The sequence below is a fragment of the Rattus norvegicus genome, chromosome 20 (genome assembly GCF_036323735.1).
Source record: "Rattus norvegicus strain BN/NHsdMcwi chromosome 20, GRCr8, whole genome shotgun sequence".
Taxonomy (NCBI): domain Eukaryota; kingdom Metazoa; phylum Chordata; class Mammalia; order Rodentia; family Muridae; genus Rattus; species Rattus norvegicus.
This window is the reverse complement of record NC_086038.1, coordinates 28993502-29016877: the sequence shown is the minus strand read 5'-3', so window position 1 is coordinate 29016877 and position 23376 is coordinate 28993502. Positions and strand designations below refer to the sequence as shown.

Below are 23376 nucleotides of genomic sequence, written 5' to 3'. Positions count from 1 at the left end.
GCGCTTGCCTAGCAAGCGCAAGGCCCTGGGTTCGGTCCCCAGCTCCAAAAAAAAAAAAAAAAAAAAAAAAAAAAAATAGTGACTGAGGAAAACACCTCTGCCCTCCCATGTGCACACATAGGTACACACACAGACTCAGACACCACACCCAAACATGACCACATAGGTAGACATATGTGTGTGGAAAGACAGTGAAGGAATAGACTGACTTAAAGGGAGGGAAGGTTTTTTTGAGTTCACAGCCCAATAAGAGATTTCTGCCTGTGGTGACTTAGAGCATCATGGCAGGAATCATGGGATTTGAGCTCATACTCACTTCATGGTAGTCAAGAACCAGGGAGAGAAGGAGGGGAAGGGAGGAAGGGAAAGATGTTGGGAGGGAGGGAAGAAGGGAGGGAGGGAGAGGGAACAGTACCTAACTTCCTCCTAGGCCCCACATCCTAGAGGCTGTGCTGCCTCCCAGTAGCACCTCTGGCTATGGAGCAAGCCTTCAACACAAGATCTTTGAGGGATGTACATGGAAAATCCAGTGGGTGGAAAAAAATAAGGCCGTTGAAGCACCAGGGGCAGGTCACGGAGGGATACACCTCCTACAGCAAGGGCTCTGTGGGGAGAGGAGGAAGTGTGCTTCAGAGACCTCCCGCTACAGGGTGGGCCCTCCTGGGGGCGGGGCTACTGGGTGGGTGCTCCTGGGGTCAGAAACCCCTAGACAGAGCAGGCTATCCTAAGGTACAGAGGCAGAGCAGGCTAAACCAGGGTGGGTGGGGAATGAAGTGGGAGAGGGGTGGGGAGTTGGGGCAGACAGGGAGTGCCCAGCATGTTCCTGTAATGCTTACCGTGTTTCTTGAGACCTCCCTGCCCCACCCTTAGGTGGCCCTGCCTGTACAGTTCTAGCAGGTGATCTGACAGAACAATCATAGCTTCTTCCTTCTGGGCACTTACATGCTGGAAAGTTTACGTTAGTGAAGCTGTAGGTCTCAGTGGGATACTATTACCTTCAGCACATAGAACGGGGATGAAAGAACAGAGAGCTTCAGTAACTAACCCAAAAACACACAGCAAAGCTGAGATCCCAACGGATGTTCTGGCTATGCCTGAATGCTGGCACTTGTCCACTTTGGTCCCCAATAGACTTGCTTCTCTTTGAAGGGAAAAAACATGTTTCCCAAGGAGGTAGGGTGGAGAGAGAGGTGTGCGGGAACTGCTGGGTTGGAGCAGTACAAATGGCTCCATGCGACTAGGAAATGCATGATAGGTAATCCAGGACTGGTCCTCATGGGATGTTCTATGCCAGGGGCACTGGGGAGCCATAAATGGTGAACAGGAGAGGGGCTACCTGTTGCCTGTCTCCTGTTCCCATCAGCAGATTACTGGGGGATATCCCAGCAGCCCCATACTTGGAGGCCAACAGAGAAATGACCAGCTCAGGTAGGACCATAGCAACTCAGTGGCTGTGCTCTCTGAGAGCCCTGGTTGGCATGACAAAGCCAATGCCGGGGTTGTAGGGAAGCCTTTGAGGTAACTGTTGGAACTGTGTGCCTAGAGGCAGCAGTATTTGATCCCAAGGCCTTGCTCACCCACCTCCTTGCTGTATGGCTTTGGACCAGCTGCCACCATCCCTGTGCCCCATAGTTTTTACTTTCCCCTCTCTACAAAGAGCCTCATCTGAGTGTCTTTCCTCCAACATGTCCAGACCTTTCTGCCATGCAGAGAAATCCACACAGCCAATGATGAGCTGGCACTGCAGAGATAAGGATGGGCGGGTGGGTGGTACAGGTAGACATTCGGAAAATAGTGCTTAGTGCTGCCGAGATGTGCCCGTGTGCCCACAGCTGCTAACCGACTCACCTGTGTGCCAGGCACCATCCAAGGCAAGGCACACAGGAGCTATGGTACTACAGGCTGCGAGGGAAGAGTGAGAACAGGGTGAGTTGCAGAAAGTGGCTCATTAACAGTGACAGTTGGCAGCCTTCTTGAGGAGTGTGGTCGCCCCATCCCAGCCTCTTGAGGAAGTGGCCTTAACCAGCCACCCAGAGCCAGAAGGGGACAGGGTGACATGCATGACAGAACAGAAGAGTTGTCCCGGAAGGCTTCTAGGAGGTGGAGGCAGGTGACACTGCTCTGTCGTGCTGCCAAGACCCAGAGGTGGTGTGAGGTACCCCTCCCCTTGGAGCCGCCAAGGTCCCTGCCTGAACCCAGGTACACACCTCTTGCCCTTGACCAGTCCCCATAGGCAGCTCCTAGCCACCCTCTAGGGCAATCCACTGCAGCTTGGGCAGTCAAGGGGGCACTGGACAAAGGAAGCGAATCCACTAAGAAATGGGCTTGGGGACCAAAAGGCCCCTCTTCCAGGACTCTGGGATAAGCAGGCCGTCCTCAGAGCCAGTGCTCTTACAGCCACCAGGAGGCCATCAAAAAGGGGAAAAAGGAAATCATGCATTTTACATTCCTCCAAACCCGCTTAGAATGGAAATGACAGGCTGCTTCTTCGGTTGGTTGGTCGGTTGGCTGCAGGGGCGCGGTTAATGGCCTTTGTGGGGCAGGGGAATGCCTCTGTGGAGGCAGCTGCTTCAGGTGAAGTGAGACTCATCCTCTGGTTTACTTTGCTCCCACCCAGAACACACCAGTGGGGACACCCATCTTCATCGTCAACGCCACTGATCCTGACCTGGGCGCAGGGGGCAGTGTCCTCTACTCCTTCCAGCCCCCCTCTCAGTTCTTCGCCATCGACAGTGCCCGAGGCATAGTCACCGTGATCCGGGAGCTGGACTATGAGGTCACGCAGGCGTACCAGCTCACAGTCAATGCCACGGTGAGTCACTGTCCTAGACCTCCAGTGCCCACCACCTGCCTCCACTCATCCGGAAGGAAGTGGTATTCCAAGGAGACTTGATTTAGCTCCATAGCCCTCATGATTTATGATCAAGAATCTGGTCATCTTAATATAGTGACAGGCGGTGTCATTATGTCTCTGACATTGTTCTTAGCACTCAGATGGACTTTCTATTAACCTTCAAAAAGCCCCACCTTTACAGTATTGTTGAGATGCTCATTTTACAGATACCTACCAGAAGACTGAGGCATAAGGGCAATTCAGTGGATTGCCTAAGTCACTCCTGAGCCCAGCTACAGAGTTCACTCCGGCAACCTTTTTAGGAGAGTTGGTACAGGTGCCTCTGGGACACAGACCAGGGTTATTAACGCAGCTGTGTCCTGATACCATCCAGCAAGCAGGGACCAAGCAGTCCAAACCTCCTGACCAAACCCCCATAGTGTGGTGATGCTTTCCCACCAAGGAGTGTCCACTATGCTAAGCCTCCTGCCCAATTCCAGGGAATTGCAAGATGAGTCGGGGGAAGATGGATGTCAACATTGAGACTCCCACAGTTGATTAATAGTGGAGAAGTAAGGATCCAAAGCCAGGCTGCCTGACTCCCAGTCATGCCCCGTGGCCAGGAATCTATAGGTCTCCAGCATGCAGCTAGGCCTTTGACGATAGCTGTTTGCGAGGAACCAAAGGTTAGGCAGCCATATCTTAAACAAGGTCCTAACCCTGTGTACCCTCATCCCAGCTGACACCTAGGAACTCAGCTGCATCTTCAGTGGCCTGCAGTGACCCCACACTCCCTTGTCCTTCACATTTGTTTGCTCAGGCTAAGATCAAATGAAGTCCCGGGGTCCTTTCTCCCTCTCTGCTCCACTGGCCTGGCCCGCAGCAACCTGCCCTGGCCTTCTGCGTCTGCAGAGAAAGCATTTGGCTTTGGTGTAGCAGCAGAGGTAACAGCATACCCCAGACCCCATGTGGCAGCGGACATGTTGGATTCCTAGATCTAGCCTGGGTTGAGTGTTGAAAAGTGGAGCTTTTCCTCTCAGGCTTGCCCAAAACCTGGAGAAGCCCCCAGAGCCAGAGCCAGGAAAAAGCAAACTTCTCGCCTGACTCTCTGGGAGGTCCCTACTGAGGCGTCTTATGTTTCCTTCTAGCTGTGTATTAATTCCCTGGGAAGAGTCCTACAGAAGAAAATCTTTTAAAAACTGACAGGGAGTGGAGGGGACTCGAAAGTCTGGGGTTCTCATTTTGGGGCACACCTACTTTCAACTTTTGTGCCCCCTCTCCCCCCTTCACCTCACCCGGGCCCAGAAGCATGCACGTGACTGCTTCCATTCTCAGTGAAGCTGTCCTATGGGATGGTCTCTACCCGACTTTGGGAGGTAGGACTAGACCAGAGCTGGGCAAGTGGGAATATGGGTGGCTACATCCATCCAGAGGCTTCTGCTGAAGTAATGAATAGAATGAGATTGCTGGTAATCTACCAACAGTAGGTCCTGCGGGACCTCGGGGAGATCCACCGGGAGGGAGGGAGGGAAGAGGGGAGGGAGGGAAGGACGGAGACTTCCCAGAAAACAGCCTCCCACTTACCCCTGAACAAGCTGCTACCAGGAGTTCCTGGGCTGGTGAGTGTTGGCTACTGTGCACGTCCCCGACATGCTGGTTCTGTAGGTGTCCCAGCAAAAGAGAAGAGAGCCACAGATTGCAGGGCGGTTCCTGGGAGCCATGCATTGGCCTGACAGCTAGAAGTACCTATTTCCCTCATCTCTTCCTTTTCAGCATGGTCTGTATGCTACAAGTACAGAAAGAACGGGATTGCAGCCCCAGGATGGCTATCAGACACCTGACTGGCTACTTGGTACCTGGTAAAAGTCTGTCAGTAGAAGCCAAAACTACCAGCATCTCTTACTCAAGAGACCCAACCTCCTGGGGCCTCCCTGCATACCTTGTGGTCTTTCAGGCTGCTGGCCAGATATTGTACACCCTGTTCCTGGTGCTGCCGACCTTCCTTCCTGTGCCCACGTATATACATCTCTCTTCCCTCCCATCTCTGACAGTCCTCCTATGCCGTCCCCAACTGTCCCTGAGGTCTTTGAAGGAAAGCCAGGAGGACATCTCTCTTCCCATAGGCACCATAGCACCATCTATGGAGGCCAGAGGCCAGTGCCAGGCTTCGTCATACAATGGGGGGATGCCCCAGTGGAACCAAGGCCACGTTAACCTGGATAGACACAGTTACTCCTAAGTCCCAGCAGAATTTGTAAACCAGGGGTCATCGGGCCACTTCCTGGAGCCTTTTATTTCATACAAAGGGCTTTGAGAGTTTGTCTTGCAAGATGGAGACTGCCTGATGCGAGGCCCCAAAAACGAGGCAGATGTTCTATGTGAAATGACCCATGCTTGGGTTCTGGCTTCTTCCAGAGCAGCGTGACTATAGATAATCTCTGTCTGTCTGTCTGTCTGTCTGTCTGTCTGTCTATATCTTACTCTGTTCCTGTCTTTGTTAAACCACCTGTCTGTCTGTGTATATCTCACTCTGTTCCTGTCTCTGTTAAGCTGTCTGTCTGTCCGTCTGTCTGTCCGTCTGTCCGTCTGTATATATCTCACTCTGTTCCTGTCTCTGTTAAGCCACCCGTCCATCTGTCCGTCTGTCCGTCCGTCCGTCCGTCCGTCCGTCCGTCTGTCTGTCTGTCTGTCTGTGTATATCTCACTCTGTTCCTGTCTCTGTTAAACCACCTAAAAGCCTAGCTTGTGACAACAATGAGTGGGGTAGGATCTCATTATCATTGGCTGTTACTATCTGGTTGCACTGAGCTGTTATACAGACCTCAGTCTACTGAGCTTTTAGGGTCTTAGACCACAGGCTTTGGCGTTCCTTTCCTAGTGGGCTTTCTAGGACCAGGTTTCTGAGTATAATGGCTCTATATTGCCTGGCCTGTCTCAAGGGCACACACTACTTCCTGGGGGCCCTCAGATGGCACAGGCCTTGGAGCTCCCCCTGCTGGTTTGATTGGAAATTACTGTCTAGCAAATGCAGAGCACAGTCACAGAGGAATGAACCTCTCCTGCAGGCCAGGGGCTCCTGTCCTGGGATAGGGGACAGTGGCCCTAGAATAACACAAAAAAATGAGCTGTTCTCAAACAGCTCTTTTCCAACCCAAGATAGTGACCCTACTGTCCCCTGCCCCCACATTCAGAACAGCAAGTCCTGGTCCGTGTGGCCCTGGGACTACAGATCCGCCTCAGCCCAAGCCTCTATTGTCACACCACAAGCCTTCCCTGTTTCCATTTTCTTAAACATCTCAGGAACACCGAAGAGCCTTAGTGCTCTTGGGCCTCCCTGCGGAGTGTAAGGGTTTATGTGTGTCTTTGTGGAGACAGAGGTCACACGCCACAGCCCTGTGCATGTATGTGTGTATGTTCACAATAGCCTTCTAACTCAATGCTCTTCTCTCTGTGTGTCTTCCAAGGATCAAGACAAGACCAGACCTCTGTCTACATTAGCCAACCTGGCCATCATCATCACGGACGTACAAGACATGGACCCCATCTTCATCAATCTGCCCTACAGTACCAACATCTATGAGCACTCTCCCCCGGTAAGCCCTGCCCCCAGCCCTGATGGTGGCCCTTGCCCGTCTGGAGTCACTGTGAGGCACAGTGGAAACAAACCCCAGGTATTTTAGGGAAACTGATTTAGAAAGATTCTTGAGCAGAAATACAGATGCCCACGTGTATTCTAGCCTGTGTGGGGATGGATATGGACCTCAGCTCAGCCAAACATCCATGTTGCTTAGTCATGCTCTCCGCAGACCTGCTGCCTCTGTGGGCCATGTGTGCCACACACAGTGACAGCTTTCTCTCTCAGGCCCAAGCTATTCCTGGGGCTCATGGAACTGTCTGTCCTCTCTGATGACTCCTTGGGGGCGAGGGAGGCTCTCAAGTTCAGGTTTCAAGAGAGCTGCCTGATTTTGTACTTACTTCACAGGTCATTGATTTATCTTTCGATTTCTTTAGAGTAGTAGTTCTCAACCTTCCTAATGCTACAAGCCTTTAATACAGTTCCTCATGTTGTGCTGACCCCCAACCATAAGATTATTTTCATTGCTACTTCATAACTAATCTTGCTTCCCTTAGGACTTGTAAATGTCTGATATGCAACCCTGTGAAAGGATCTTTGGATCCCCAAAGAGGTCACAACCTACAGGTTGAGAACCACAGCTGCACCTGGTCAAATGAGCTGTGATAGGGGGAAGGTCTCACAGGACAAAATAGGTCATGGTCGACCCCACAAGACCCTGGCTAAACTATGAGTGGGTGTCACTGGCTTGGCAACTGCCTCACTTTGTACAGACTGTGGTGGAATGCCTGCTATGACCTGATGAAGGAGAACGGAGGGCATCCCCAAACAGACAGAAGCTTAAACGTGCAATGGTGTTTGTGAAGAGAAAGGAAGCCCTCTGAGGGGAAGTGGGAGACCCCTGCAGACTAGACATGTTCAGAGCCTCACCCTACCTCCTTGCACTACTCAAAGCCCAAAACATGGGAAGAAGTGGGTGTGGACAGAGTTCCTAAGCCAGCTCACGGTGGGAGAGCCTAGTCCTGTTTGGATACTACAGATGTCCCAGCACTAAAGCTGTGGATCTGGTGCTTGCTTTGAGGGCCAGGTACGGAATGAAGATCTCACAAGCAAGATGCAGTTTTCCTACTTCTGCAGGAGTCTGAAGCTTCGTGGAGAGCAGACAGCTATCTTAGGCCCACTGCTCCCAGCTTTCTCTTTCTCAGTATGCTAGGCATATCTGGTTCCCTGCTTTGGAAGTCCAGGCTGCACGTCTCAACTCACCCGTATCCAGGGACTTTCCCTACCTTTCTGCTGCCAAGCCCAGCCATGCCAGGCCTGTGTCTCAGCCTCAATCCAGACCCGACTGCCATTTTCAGACAATTTCAGGCCTGCCACCTGTCTCCAGGCCTTGGCTTCTCCTTCTGAGCGCTCAGTGCTCACAGGGACTTGACTAGCATCTGCTGGTATTGTGCTTGCCTGGGATCATGGTTCAGCAGACAATCTTCGATGCACATGCTATGGTGTGTGAGAGTTTCTGTGGAATGAATGAATGAATGAATGAATGACCACAGGCTCTGGTCATATCAGCCCTTCTGTGGCTCTGCCATTCACGTCATCTTTGTCCTTGCTCTGGTCACCAACCCAGAGACCACCTGTTCCAGCTCTTAGACCCTAGCTCATCCCCGACTAGTCTCAGAGTTAGCCACCCATCCCTGCTGTAGTACATCTGACCTCTAAACTAAACAACTTAACCGGTCAATCCCGGTCTCATGGAATGTTCACATCGGAACATAGACTGCTCTGAACCCCTGAGTAACTCCGATGCCCCATCTCTAGATCGTCTCAGGATCCTCTCGGGTCTCCCAGCACACCATGTCCAAGAGTGTAGAGAAGACGCTTAAGGCCACCTTGATTGTCATGCACCGGCATCATGTAGGTTGGGTCACCAGAGGAACTCTGAAAAGCCCCTACAGTGCTACCTACACCTTCCCTGGGAAATAGGGCTGGGTAGGGGGTTCCAGAAAGAATCCATTCCCACAGACTTTAGTAGCCAGTGACTCGGTGGCTCCATTAGCTATGGGGTGAGGTTTTCAGCCCTGCTTCATAGGATAGTCACAAGACCATGTATTTGAGTCTGAGTCTCCATGGCGATGCCTTCGTAGCTTGCACAGACGGTCACATCAAGTGTTAGAGTCTCCTGCCCATCTCCTAGATAGTTATTAGGTGCCCTGTATATGCTGTCCTGGACTAAGTATGCTACACCCTTCTTTTCTAGAGGAGTCCATGGAGCAGACCATTTGTGTGTCTTCCTTCACACTCGGTCATCTCATGGCTCCTTGGCTGCATTCTGTATGACTGTCTTCCCTTAACTCCGAGACCTTAGCGTTTTGTTGTGTATTCATGTTCCCCATTGTCTGGCGAGTTCCTGAGGAGTTACTGCACCCATGCTCTCAGGGCAGGGCAAGCTTTTTCACAAGGGGTGCAGGCCAGCTGAGGAAGACAGACCAAGCAGTGAGTTGGGGGTCCAGGCACTGACCAGCCCCATAGCCGTATATCTACTTCCCTAGCTCCCCACTGGAAAAGGAACCCCTGCCTTCCCATCCCCTACAGCCGCCCCCTCCAAGCCAATTCCCACATGCTCCAGGCCCCATGGCTCCAGGCTGCTAATCAGTTTCCTCGCCTTGATCTGGATCTCTGTGTCCCTTCAGTGTGACGCGATGATTTCACATGCTCCTCTCGTTCCTTAGCTGGGCCAAGGCTGAGATGCAGCATCCGGTAGCCCAGGATGGTTCGGTAGCCCAGGATGGGAGGACCCAGGCATCCCTCTTGCCCAGCCCTGTCTCGGCAGCTCCCAGGGCCCTGTCAAGACCCTGTCCCGCCCTCCTGGCTCCCCCCCTTTTATCTGTGGCTCCCAGCATGTATGCCTTCCTCTATCAGTGTATCAGGCTAGCAACCTTCATCTAAAGTGTATATATTACCTAATAAAATCCTTCTTATTTGGGATTATTGCATCAAATTTTAATTTCCTCACTCGAACAGCAGCATGTCGGCCTGCCCGTCAGCGAGGGGCCGACAGAAGGTGAAAGGAGAGGACAGGCTGCACAAATTACTGCCGGCGATGCCTATCAGCCCTTTGACTGGAATTGACTGGAATTAAGGACTGAGAAATAGGATTTTCTGCCTCAGAATCTGCTGTGGCAGCTCTCGTTGGAAGTCCCCGGTAGCTGCCCCCCCCAGCCAGCCCCCCCCAGCCATGCTCCCCCCTCACACCTCCAAAGCAAACTGCATGTCACCTGTCACCTTTCAAGTCCTTAATCTCGGCAGGAAAATGGGGGCTGGGGTGTCCCAACCGAGCTTACAGAGAATGCAGTGGGGAGTAGTCCCTGAGGTCTGGGATAGTCCGGTCTGGTCCCTGCTGCGGCCAGAGATATGGTTCCTTCTAGTGAAGTCCCGGGTTGTGCCCCACTTCCTGCCCACCAGGCAGAGACAGGCCTGGCCCTTTAGTCTCTGTTACAATGGCAGACTTATGCCAGGCTCAACCTTCCATTCCCCAGTGACAAACACCCTGCTTACACACCATATCTTGTGAGCTTCAGCAGACTCCTGAGAGCTCCAAGAATGTGTCCTCCCTGCAGGGGGAGGAGTTAGGAGGATCTCTGCATACCCATCATGCCCCGCACATGGTTGGCACCCAGGGGATGCTCCCTTAATTGGCTCTTCCCCATAGGGTCCCAGCTATTCAAGTGTAGAGCAAGCTCCTTAGCTCAGGAGTGGAACCTATCAGAGTGGGATGCTGAGGTCCAAACTAGCTGAAATAGTTTAGAAATGTATGCATAGGGGACTGGAGAGATGGCTCAGTGGTTAAGAACGCTGACTGCTCTTCCAGAGGTCCTGAGTTCAGTTCCCAGCACCCACATGGTGGCTCACAACCATCTGTAATGGGATCCGATGCCTTCTTCTGGTGTGTCTGAAGAGAGCAACAGTGTACTCAGAAGCATACAATAAATAAATCTTTAAAAAAAAAAAGAAAAAGAAAAATGTATACGTAGTCCCAAAGTAGTAAAGCTTCACAAGATACATGCAGCAACTGTAGGACCCAGCTTTAGTGTCAGTTATATTCCCTGTGTACATGATGGGGGAAGAGGACGTGAGTGTGTGGTGTGTGTGTGTGTGTGTGTGTGTGTGAGAGAGAGAGAGAGAGAGAGAGAGAGAGAGAGAGAGAGAGGAGAGGAAGGAAGGGAGGGAGAGGGAGAAGGAGTGTATGAGTGTATGATCATATGCATGGGTGTATGTATCAATTGCTGGACAGTAGAGCCTGTTATACCCATTTTACAGATAGAAAAACAAGTGAGAGGTTCAGACTTACAGGAATCAAACCCCTAACTGCCTCTCTGCTTCTCTTCCTGTCACAAGGAGTCAGGTCCCTGCAGGCCTGTGCACCTGTCACCTCTCTGAGTAGAGCTTTGTTTCCCAAAAGGTCACCTACTCCCCACAACATGAGTGCCTGGAGAAGGCAAGACTCCCTCAGCAGAGGCCTGTCTTCAGCCCTCTAGCTGGAGCAGGGTCTCCCTCTCCCAGTCATGCCCTGGGAGCCTCCCTTCCCACAGAGCCGCAGGCTGCAAGCGTGGACTCATCTTTGGAGGCCCAGCTCTGTGCTGGCAGGCTCCACTTCCTCCTCATTCCCCGTCTCTGGAAATAAGTTGCAGTATATTGAAAATATAATCACTGAGACTCTGAAACAAGAGCCGGGGGCTCCCAAGAGCCCCCATCTCTCCTTGTTAATTCCTTCTCATAACGTTTGCAGGCCTTCTGTCTGCACTTGTATTAAAAGCTCAGAGTTTTATTAAAAGTGGATTTATTTACCCAAAAAGAGATGAAACCCCAAACCTGATTGGGAGCCTGGCAGAGCTTGCTAGGCAGAGGCTCGGCTCCAACTTTGGCTGGGAGAGGGAGGCCCCTTATCCTTGTGTCCCATGGAGCCAACTAGCATCTGCTGAGTTCCCCAATCCATCCAGAGGTACTCTGATCCCTACCTCAGCTGTGGATGCACGGGGATGGGGTCCATAGGGCTCCGAGGACTCTTAGGTGACAGACTTCTCTGGACAGCCCAGCATAGCAGCTGCCTTAGCCTGTCCCCTTGAGCCCAGCATAAGCTACCTGAGGTGTGGCCAGGCATACATGTGTCCCTTAAGTGTGTTGTTCAGTAACTCAGTCCTGGAGCTCTCGTCTCCTCTGTGCTTAGTCATCCTGGTCAGTGAGTCTGTGCTCCAGCAGCCCCAGGGCAACAAGGAACCCTCTTGCAGGGCACACGTAGGCACCCAGGCAGAAAATGGAGCTGCCCCTGTGTCTAGAAAGCCTGTTCCGGAAGCGGAAACCTTGGAGTAGTTGTATACCCCCGGGACCTCCTGCTGGGGACAGATCAGGCCTTCCCTGATCAATAGTGAACTCCTAGATGAGCAGCTCCCCCAAAAGAGCCTCCAGTGTGGTGATGGGAAAAAGATGTCCAGGCCCCTGAAGTCCACAGTTGTGCTTCCAAGTGGCTTCCATGGACCTGAATCCGGGGCTCTCCATGCTCCCTGAGAGGAAGCTTGAGAGGGCAAGGTGACTGGTCTTCTATGTGACTGCCCTTGGCCCCTGATCAGTCTAGAACACATGGCATCTCCAGGGATATCTGGCAAGTAGGCATTTCCAAATTGCACAGGAACCAGTGCTTAGAATAGTTCCTGCCACAGAGCAGTGACATTGGGAAGTGACATTTGCATTATTATAGCGGGACCCTGCAGTGGCCCCAGCACCTGGTAGACAGGAACATCAGACCTTTAGCATTTAAATGTGCTCCTGGCTTCCTGTTCCCTCACTCTCTGTTTTGTGACCTCCAGGAGTCTCTCAGCCTTCTGCCTCTGTGTCTTTATCTGCAGGAAGAGACTATGTCTTAGGACATTGGGAGACCAGGGCATGTGAGAATATTGGGTCAGCATTTCAGCAACCATCTGTGCCAGGAAAGATGTGCTTTGCAGTGTGGTCAGTTGGTCCTTACATAGCCTATTTATCCAGCTTCTTAACAAGTTCAGAGGATCCAACCAGGACTCCTAGAGGAGAGGACAAGAGGCTGGGCCTGCTTACCATATATCCTGAGATATTCCCATGTTCCCTCAGAGAGCGGTGGGGCATTCCATCTTCTGCATCTAGGCTAAGGCAGGGTGAAAGGGCTTCTGGGATGAACAGTGCAGTCTGGGAAAGGAATCTGTGGCCCCTGCTCTGTGTCCAGACTGGGAGGACTTGGAGAGACGTCCTTGGCCGTGAGGCAGAGGACAGTCCTAAGGTATATAAGAAGCAGACAAGACCACAGAAACCCTTTTTAGGCTCGTGAGTGCTAGGAGGACAAGCTCCCCACCCCCACTAAAGATGGGGACAGGGTCTATCTGCTGTCCTTCACCCAGGGAAAACTACTAGGGCAGTAGTCTTCAACCTTCCTAATGCTGCAACCTTTTAATACACTTCCTTGTGTGGCGGTGACACCCAAATCATCAAGTTGTTTTCATTGCTACTTCATAACTAATTTTGCCACTGTTATGAACCATAATGTAAATATCTGTGTCCTCCAATGGTCTAGGAGACCCCTCTGAAAGGATCATGTGACCCCCCTCCCCAAAAAGGGTCAAGACCCACAGTTTGAGAACCACTGTACTAGGACCTGAACCTCAGGAGTAAGGCGAGCAGGGACAGCTGACATATGCAGTGGTGTGATGTGATGTAGCCTGGGGTAGGCAGAAATCGCTCCTGGCAAAGGACATCTCAGGAAGCGGTGATCCCGATGGTGATGCCAATTTCTTCCACATACATATGTTTGCTTATTCATTCAACAAACTGCCATCATTTGATGGTTACTTACCAGCATCCATCCCTTCCTAGAAGCTCACACAGCCGAGCCCTGCCCTGTGTTGAATTCTCTCTCTGGGGCACTCGCACTGATTCCTCATAATCCGTGCTAAACGGTGCCATCCGGATGCCCCTTTCTTGGCTTCTTCAGGTGGGCTGAATGGATACCTACTCTATCCTGTTCACGTCTCCACCTCATCTGCCCCAGATGTGTACAGCTGCTGTCTGTGTCATATCCATGCTTGACTCTCAGTGTTGTGGGACAATGGCAAGTGCCAAGGGCAAGGCCGCTGGAGTCAGGAGCAATGCCACGTGGCACATAATTCCTCGGCAAGCCTTGCAGTTAGGAGTTAGGCTAGGGAGGGAAACTGGGGGTGTGAGGACACCCACAAAGGAACATAGCTGCCTGGGATGTAGGTGACTGAAAAATACCTTCTCTCTCCAAACCAGGGCACGACTGTGCGGGTGATCACTGCTGTGGATCAGGATAAGGGACGGCCCCGGGGGATTGGCTACACTATTGTCTCAGGTAAGCCAATGTCTGCCTTGTTTGATGAACACCCTGAGAGAGCTGCTGCTGGCGGCTCTGGCTCAAGGGGCTGTGGACTACTTGGAATGGCATTTGAAACCTGCCCTCAGGGACAGTCCTTGCTAAGGAAGGGGACAAATGGATCTAAAAGGAAGGGACTGGGTTAAAAGGCCATGGTGTTTGGGGGCCCTGGGAACAGGAATGTGTGTCTAAGGTCTGAAGCTGTGGGCCTTCTGGGGCTCCCCCCCTGAAATGCAGTGACCCTTCCCTAACTCCCTGCAGCACTCCAGGGTTTCTGTTCTTATTTGCTGAAAAGGTGGCAATTTTTACATCACTTTGGAACAAATAGTGCTGCTGCTGTCTGATTTCATGTTCTAGTCACACTTCCAGCTGATAGCTGGTCAAGTAGCACCGGGATATCACCACAGGAGGCACCTTGGCCCCCTCCCCAAAAATAGATCCCTTGGCCATGCAGAACGTGACTGAATGAATAGGTGTTGACAAGTGAGGAGAGGCCCAGCTCGTGCCTCACCCATACATCGACCCACAGCAGCTCCGAGGGGCTGTCTGGGGGCTAAACTGCCCTTACTTAGGAACGCTGGCTCTTCTCCTGCACCACACACACCCGCTCATAGCACCTCTCCCCCTGGTGTATCCAGGGCAAGCCAGACAGATGAGGAAGAGGAAGTCAGGCCACCCCATCCCATACCCCAAGAAAAGAGAGCGATATTGGTCAGGGTGTTTCCTAAAAGGGGAGGAAGGCATAGATGTCAAAGGAGAAGGGAGGGTCTCCTGAGCCGGCGGTGTTGGATAGGTCTCTCGCTTTGCCACTCTTGGATTGGGAACAGGAAGAATATTTACGTCAAGGTGGTTTATGGATCACGTGACTTACTCATGTGAAGGGCTAATGCATGGAGAGCACTTTGTAAGCATCTGTTCTTGATAATACTATCAGCAGCTGACAGGAAGGTATTTGTAGCAGTTGGGAGAGCCCCTCACAGCTCTAGGTTCACAGGCAGCCAGGAATGTTGCTGGCCTCAGGCAACCTACAGTTACTTACAAGACTCTTATTATACGTCAAACCCAGAAAGCCCCAGGGCAGAGCAGATACAGCCTTTTGACCATCTGTAGGAATTGCTACTTGGACCCCTGAATCCCTCAGATGCTTCTACCATAGGTCCAGCCCAGAGTAGACTTTGATGTACACTCATTGAATGATTGTTCTCAGGTCCTGGGGTTTGGGGGACCCTGGTGTGGTGTCCTGAGCCTCGGGCACCTAGGCAGTCTGGGCTGGTGGTAGGGACTCTGTCTTTATGCGGCAAGGCCCACGTGCCCCAACCAGGGGCACCGAGGCCCAAGCTAAGACCAGGCACATGCAGTTAACCTGTCGGGATCTGAGGCCCTGTCCCTTCTGGGCTGTTTATCAGCCACAAGCGAGGGGATTTATATCTGCCCACGAGAGCTCACCCCACTACTAATGATCCTTCTGTTTTGCCAAGAGCAAAGAGGCCTTCAGTGGTAAGTTATGGCTCCATTTCCATCAATTTGTTCTCAGCCCCGCACGGCCGCACCGAGCCTGGTGAATGACAAGGTTCTTTCCCACAGAGGGCTTGGCACTGGTCCCATCTTCCCCTGTGCCCGCCACCCCAGGGACCGGTAGCATCTCGCCCTCTTCACACCAGGCTATGAGGACCCTTATAGGCTCCTTCCGAGTCTAACATCTGAATGGACACTCCCTAGCCTCCTCCTCCACTTAACACAAACAGTCCTCCTTCAAGGAACTCTCTGTCGTGAGGGCACGCTTTGCTCCCTGACAGGGATATTTCAAAAGGATGTTTGACAGTGCTTACCTACCTATAAGACCAGGTTAAAAATCCCAGGGCTGGAGATCTAATTCAGTTGGCCGAATGCTTGCTTAGCATTCCGGTGCTACGTAAAACTGTCCGTGGAGGTGCCCGCCTGTAAGACCAGCACTCTGCTAGTGGAGGAAGAAGGATCAGAAAGGTTGACATCATCAATAGATGAGTTCGAGGTTTGTCTGGGCCACACAAGACCCTGTTGCAAAAAAATAAAATAATAAAATTTTTTAAAAGATGGAGGGAGGGAGGATAATACAAATATATAAAATTTAGAAAAGAAGAGGAGAATCCCTGTGTGTACTGATGGCTCTGGAATGACCATAAAACACTAGAGATTGACTGTAATTGTCAGAGAAGGATCCTTGAAGCTGATTTATTTCCTCAAGGTATGGAAAAGCATTGAGCAAAAGCCACCATCCTTCCAGCGCCTCCAGGCAGGCTGGCCAGTACTGCAGCCCCCAAGGCTACTGAGCACTTGTCCCCTGGCCTTTCTCAATGGAGAAGTACAGTCCATGTGGCATATACGGCTGGGGGCATGGCTCAGTAAGAGCCCACAGGCTTAGTATGTCTGAGGCTCCAGGTTCTATCTGGGCACAGCCAGGAAGCAGTATCCGTGTCCCATTGGCAGTGGGCTGAGATGGTAGCATTTCCCTTCTGGCTTGCCTACAGTCTAGCTCAAACTCAGCCTCCAGTTTTAGATTTAAGTTGCAGCTGTGCTCAGATTGCTACAGAAGCCTCTGTTCCGGTTTGAGCCTTCCCTGGACTTAGCCCCAGATGTGGCCATGTCTGGCAGGGTACTGCAAGGACCAGCAAACCAAGCAAACCGGCAGTCGTTCAGTGGAGCGTGGATTCCACCAGCAGGTGCTCACGGAGATGGGAAGCATTCTGTCCTCACCCACCCCAGGTGGCCGAGGGCTGTCTTGGTCGGAATGAAGTCCTGGGAGGGTGGGGACCAGGTACTGTCTCCATCTGAGGAGCTGCAGACCTATAGCTGCACAGAGACTGCAAAGATGCCCAGGGTAACTAAACAGGATGCAGGGGCAGTGAGGGAGAAGGAAGAGCTGAGGTGCATCTGTACATGTGGGGCTGCATATCAGCATGAGCTGGGGCTCCCCCGGGGGACGCCCTCGACTTGCCCGTGTAAGAAGAAATAAGAGAACACTGGGAGAGTTCTGCACACTGAACCATTCGGAGTGGGACCCTTGTAAGGCTTGGCCATCAAAGCCAGCTTGCATCATGGATCATGAATGGAGATCCTGAATGGGGATCATGAAAGGAGACTCGCACGATGGGCGGAGTCAGGGGAGTCTGGCACATCTGTCACTTACAGAGCAGAGAGCACCCAGGGTTGTGAGGAGGCAGACCACTGGAGATAGCATGGCTTCAACAGGAGAAGGACAAAGCTGTGCGTGAGCTTGGGGTGCTCAGGAGGTCAAGAGAGTGGGGCAAGTGGGTTGGGAAAGAGCAGCCTGAAGCGAGCAGACTGTCAGGAAGGATGCTATAATGTCCCACCTAGGGATGGTGGCAGCCCTAGCCAGCTGAGAAAAAGAGGAGGGCCAGGAAGCTCCCAGGACCCAGGCAGCATCAGCCAGGGAGGAGTCTGGCACTGCTCTACAATCCTTTGTGTTTTCCTCTCTTTTCAATGATGGGGGTGGGACCCAGGGCCTTGCACATGCTAGGCAGGTGCTCTACCACTAAAGCCATACTCCTAACCTTAGCCAGAAACAAACGTTTAGGACCCGGGCAGAGGAACTTCCCAATTCAATGCCAGATGTTTCTTGCACCCAAGAGACACACCTTTCTCCTCTGGCCAGGTGACAATCGAGTCGCTTCCTCAGAGCTGTGAAAATCAAAGTAATAGCATCGTGTATACCATGCTAGCAGCAATAAGTCGGATCCCAAAAGACAAACTCCACATGATGTGCCTTATGTGTAGAATCCTGATTAAAGAACTCATAGTGACACAGAGGAGAAGGCTGTTCCCCGAGGTGGTGAGGTGGAGGTGCTGGGGTTGGGGGGACCGGAAGATCCTGTCAAGAGAGCCATTCATCAGAATAAGTCCCGAGGACTGCCCGCTGCGACCTGATGCTAACATGATGCGTGCTGGGACCTGCGGAGGAGCGAGCTAAGGTCACTGCACCATAGTCCCAGATTAGAGCAGGGTGAGGTAGTGTGTGTAGCTGTCACCTCTCTGCGGGGCTCACAGACAGCGGGGCTCACATGCATCTGCCAAAGCACCTTGTCGCTCACACCTTGACCATACGAAACTTTGATTTGTCCATCAAACCTCTGCAAAGTTGAGCAAAACTGGTTCGACCGTTATGTAAAGTGACTGCGATCGATAGTTGGCCCTCACCCCACACCAGCTGTTCCTCTATTCCTCTGCCCAAGGAGATGCATCTTTCTGTCACAAGTTCTACCCCTAGAATGGCCTCTGTTGCCCTTACAACCAGATGCTGGTGAAGGCCTTATTTCAATAAACTCTTAAGGTCCACTGTGCTGCCTAGTTTTGTCTGGAGTCATCTGAAAGGAGGAAGCCTTAGTTGAGGAAAATCAACCTTATAGATGCATTTCCTCAATTAAGGTAGGACTACAGGTGAGCCACTAGGGCATTTTCCTAATTGGTGATTGATGTGAGAGGGCCCAGCCCATTGTGAGTGGTGCTAATCCCTAGGCTGTCAGTCCTGGGTTCTATAAGAAAGCAGGCTGAGGGTTGGAGAGATGGCTCAGGGGTTCAGAGCACTGACTGCTCTCCCAGAGGTCATGAGTTCAATTCCCAGCAACCACATGGTGGCTCACAACCATCTGTAATGGGATCTGATGCCCTCTTCTGGTGTGTCCGAAGACAGTGACAATGTACTCGTATAAAATAGATAAAATCAAAGAAAGAAAGAAAGAAAGAAAGAAAGAAGGGAGGGAGGGAGGGAGAGAGAGAGAGAAAGAGAGCGAGCGAGCTGAGCAAACCAGTAAGCAGTGCACCCTTCCATGGCCTCTGCATCAACTCCTGCCTCCAGGTTCTTGCCCTGCTTGAGTTCCTGTCCTGACTTCCTTTGATGATGAACAGGGATGTGGAAGTGTAAGCCAGATTAGTCCTTCCCTCCCCATCTTACATTTGCCATGGTGTTTCATCACAGCAATAGTAACTCTAACGAGGACAGTCTACCACCTGGATTCTATCCTGACAGCCTCTCCCTGCAAGGGCCAGATTTCTACCCTCCTATTGATCACTCCTCAGGTAGGGAGTCATCTGGGGAAGCTTTGAAACTAAGGTCCTTAGACCAGCATCACCAGGGAGCCTGCTAGACATGGAGCTGACCAGGTCCCCATCCTGTGCCTGCTGCTCCAGGCACTATAGGAGTAGGTCCCAGCCCTCTGGATCTCTGAGAATGAGGCCATGTGGATCCTTTGGTCTCCTTGGGCAGAGCATCCATTACTGATAAGTACCTGACTGAGACGGTCCTTCTTGGAGCGTCTCCCTGCAGCAGCAGCAGCAGCAGCAGCAGACCTGTGGCCATTTAAGGTATATAGGTGTGGTTAGCGAGCCCACTCTAGAGCTTCCCATTGCTGATACATCCAGGCCTCTCCTTGGTTCTCTCTAGGAAGAGGCTGAATCTCTTAGCATCTGATGTCTGTGCACACACACCCAAGACTAAGGAGATGGGATGGGGCCTCAAGTTCATGTGCTAGGCCTGGCCTAGCTTGTCCATGAGTTCTCCTTCCTAAGAGTTAATGAAGGACATTTCCTCATGTCTAGACAAAGAAAGACATGAAGTGTGCCCACCTCACACAGCTACCAAGTGACAGAGCAGGCATTGAACTGGGCTCCAGAGAACACCCAACTTCTGTAACAACAAAGATCCCCAGACCACCAACATTGATGTCATCCAAGAAATCGCTGGGAATGCAAAAACCCAGGGCCTCACTTGGGGCAGGCGACACTGTGGTGCTGCACATCACCATTCGAGGCTCTGTGTGCTTTGTGTACAGGTGACGGCTCCCGCTAAGGGTGTGACACTTCCTGTGTGGGAGGACGAAAGGTGTCTTAACTCTTTTTACGAGTGAATCACATATATGTTTGTGTGATGTTGAAGTTGCACCTCAGGGAGGTGATTAGGAACAAGGGTCTCCAGGAACTCATGGGGTGGAGCCCAGCAGGGTGGGGAATGTTGAGACAAGACATTTGCTTAGGAAGTGCTAGTCTAGAAAAAAGGCTAAATAAGAAAAAAGAAATGGACTGACTCCAGCCCATCACTCCTCACCTTACAGCACATCAGCCTCATATGCAAGGCCACAAAGGGGACAGGACAGGCACAATGATGGAAGGCAGTTAGGTACCAGGCTCCTTCCCGGATTTGCCATCAGATGAGACTTTTTGAAAATATCTCATTTAAGAGGGAAATCTGGTGCCCATGCACAAGTGTGTATGCCTACACACAGGGATTAGTATTTATAGTCATACTTGTGTGAACTCACACACGCATACAACAGCAACTGCATCAGGCCCCTGACCATGGCCCACTGGGTCAGCCATCATGGGAGACCACCCAGCAACACACATCAAAGCCCTTGTGATTCATCTGCTGTGGATTTCCCTCCCTCTAGGAAGAGAAAGCTCAGCAGTAGAATTACCTTGGGAATCAGTATGATAGACCCAGCCTCTGACTTGTGTAATAGCGCTGTGGGTACCCGGAAGCCCCATACTTCAGGCCTAGCATGTAGCTGACCTATGGAGACTTGACCAAGGAGACATGGAGGGCAGATCAGATACAGGAAACAGGGCTGTTGGTTGAGGGCCTGAAGGAAAATCAATGCCTGCATCATGGCTGTCTGGTGAGTCTAGGGGCTCACAAGATGGTTTGTCATATGGATCAAACACACACACACACACACACACACACACACACACACACACACACACACCCCTAACCACTGAGCTAGGTTTCTGAGTCCTGGTGGAGGCCTAAGCTGAAAGCCTTAACGTTAGCAGATCTGCTGGTCTCTATGAGTGCCCACCCTAGACCCACATCAGCACCTGCACTGGAACACCCCATCCCTCACCAAGGCAGACATCACCAGCTGAGCCCAGTGCCACGATAGGCATCTGGGGCTTTTCTGCCTTGCCCTCTGCCAGCTGCTATCTATCAAGAGGCTCTGTGTCTCTCTAGGCCCAGGTGCAGGGAATGCGCTGCTGCGTGCTGTCCAAGGCTCAGCCTAGCTGCATTCCCTGGCTCTCTTTCCTAGACGGGATTTAGGAACACAGCTCCTGAGTGTTACAGTTTTCTGCCGCCCCAGTACCAAATGATGACATCACGTTACGCTGTAGTTCATTCCTTCAGGTGAACCCCAGAAGTCTGCATGCTGCTTCCCCTGAGCCTTCCCCGTCCTGTCTCAGGACCACCTTCCTGCCAGGAGCCCCTTCTGCTGACAACTCTGGGCATCACTGCAGTGGCTCCACTTTTCTGCCACCTGCGTAGGCACATTCTTCCTTGCCCTTACATGGGGTCCAGGAATCCCAGGCCATTTGCTTCTTTCCTGTGCACTGCACAAGTCGAGGGATTTTACAGAGGTTTCATGGCAAAGACAGCCTGAGACTCTCCTTTCTGCACCCCATCTTCCTCATGCCTCTCATCTCAGGCAGGAAGAGCCCTCACCTGGGGGGTGGGGCAGTGACCTCTCAGGTGCCTGCTCCCCTGTGGACACACCCTTAGATCTCACTCTGTAGACCAGGCTGGCTTCAAACTCCCAGAGATCCACCTGACTCTGCCTCCCGAGTGCTAGGGCTGAAGGTGTGGGCCACCACCGTCCAGTTCATTCTTCCCTTTATTGGTATGGTGGGCACCCAAGAGCCCACCAGCTCGGTGAGAGCAAGACCAGCACTCGCACCCCACCTCTGCCTGCATGGTGCCTCACGTCAGCCGCCACTTTCCCTCCTCCAGATCAGCTGGGCCACACCTTCCAAACCTCCCTTTGTTGTCCCCTTGATTTGGGGAAATACCACATCTGGGCACCTCACACACTATTCAGATTTAGTTGTCTTTGAACTTGATTAGAGTCTTGGGTTCTGTGCATCTTCCTCTCCAGTCAGAGGCCTCACATTTGCTGGTGTGACCTCAGTTACTCGCCCCTCTTCACTACTGTGTATTACTCCATCCGTGCAGACTTCTGGGGTTTGCTGTTCTAAACCACACTACTTTGGCTACCATGTCCGGCTCTCTCAGCACATGTGGGACACATTGCCTTGGCTATGGCTTCATCTCTCAACCATGCAGAATGTGGCTAGCGAGAGCCCTTCTGGAGACACAGACATTAAGACGAGCAAGGTGGGTGAAGCCTGTTTAAACACACGTTCAGTAGCTCAGGATCCAACCTATAGGTTCTTGCTTCCAAAACCCCCATCCTTTTACTCTAGATACCAAGCAAGTCATGCCAGTCTGGGGTCTATGTGCAGGGTTAGAAGTTAGGAATCCATCCATCCATTCATTCAAGCACTGGCCCCGTGCTCAGCCCCTGAGACCAACTTGGAATCGAGAGTTGACTTCACTGTCCTTGTGAGCTCACCATTTAGTGAAGGACATGGCAGTGTGGCCCAGTAGGTGAGGCGCTCTGAGTGAAAAGCATTCTGGGTGGCGGGTAACAGGCACACAGACATGCAGGGAGCCTGTTTCCTGGCAATTTGCCTCCCCACTTCTCGGCCATAGGCACTAATCAGGTGCCTTCTGCACCCATCTCAGAAAACAGTCTCCGATCCGATATCCCTAGGGCCCTTTGAACTTGGGATGAGCCTCACTAGACAGCCCAGCTCTCAACTCGCTTCTCGTCAGATGCCTTGGACGACTGCTCAGCCTTCAAGGCAGCCCCCAGCTGGGGCTAATCTGAAATAAAAGTTTTTATTTATCTAGCTTGATACCTGGTGCAAGGTTAAAGCATACAAGAGAGAAAGCAATAAAAGAGGAAGATTAAGCGTTAAGGCTCCCGCTTAGGCCTGCCCTTTTGCAATATGGTTACAAAGATATTAAGCCCCCAGTAACCCACAGACCCCCCCCCATCGCTGTTCTTGAGTTTCAGGCTCAGCTTGGCTGAAACGGAGGGGGATGCGAACGAATGGGGCTACAGGAGAGGAATCCCTGGGGTACCCTGCAGTGAGAGTGAGCTACCAGATGGAGTTTCAGTCCTTCAGCCAGTCAGCTGCCTCCTACCCAGCACATCTGTGATTCATGGCTTCCCTAGGGAACCAAAGGAGTTGACACCTGCACCTGTTTATGTCATCAGTATTGATCAGGAGCCTACTGTGGGGCCAAGCCCCTGGGGAGAGAGGATTCCACAGCCACAGATGTACCCCCAGCTAGCCTAGGCTCCATACTCCATACCCTTGATCGGGTACGCCTGCTCTCGGTATCTCCAGCTCAGTAGACTGACAGCCAGGATGAGAATATTTTCGGGGCTAAAGGAGTTGATGTAGGAACGATTCCCAAAACATGCACAGTGTGTGTCTGATGCATAGTGGGCCTTCATGAAGTGCTCTCAAGCGTTGGCATCAGAGAGTGGCAGTCTAGCTGGTGAACACCTATGAGAAACAGTCCCCTCGGGATAGAGGGAAGAGACGGGAGCTGTGGCTCAAACGGAGTGCTTGTCTAGCATTCATGAAGCCCCGAGAACCTTCCCCAGCACCAGATAAACCGGGCATGGTGAGACACACTGGGAATCCTGGCAACCATGCTGC

The 23376-nt window shown here is 52.0% G+C and overlaps 1 protein-coding gene across 15 annotated transcripts in view; it reads left to right on the top strand.

Annotated features, from left to right (window-relative positions):
- Cdh23 (cadherin-related 23) overlaps positions 1-23376 on the top strand; it is a 382501-nt gene that overhangs the window by 148747 nt on the left and 210378 nt on the right. For all 15 annotated transcript variants that reach the window (XM_063278917.1, XM_063278916.1, XM_063278914.1 and 12 more), the window contains 3 exons: positions 2618-2812; positions 6298-6426; positions 13719-13797. In XM_063278917.1, the coding sequence (XP_063134987.1) occupies positions 2618-2812; positions 6298-6426; positions 13719-13797 (403 nt within the window). The remainder of the gene's footprint in view (positions 1-2617; positions 2813-6297; positions 6427-13718; positions 13798-23376) is intronic.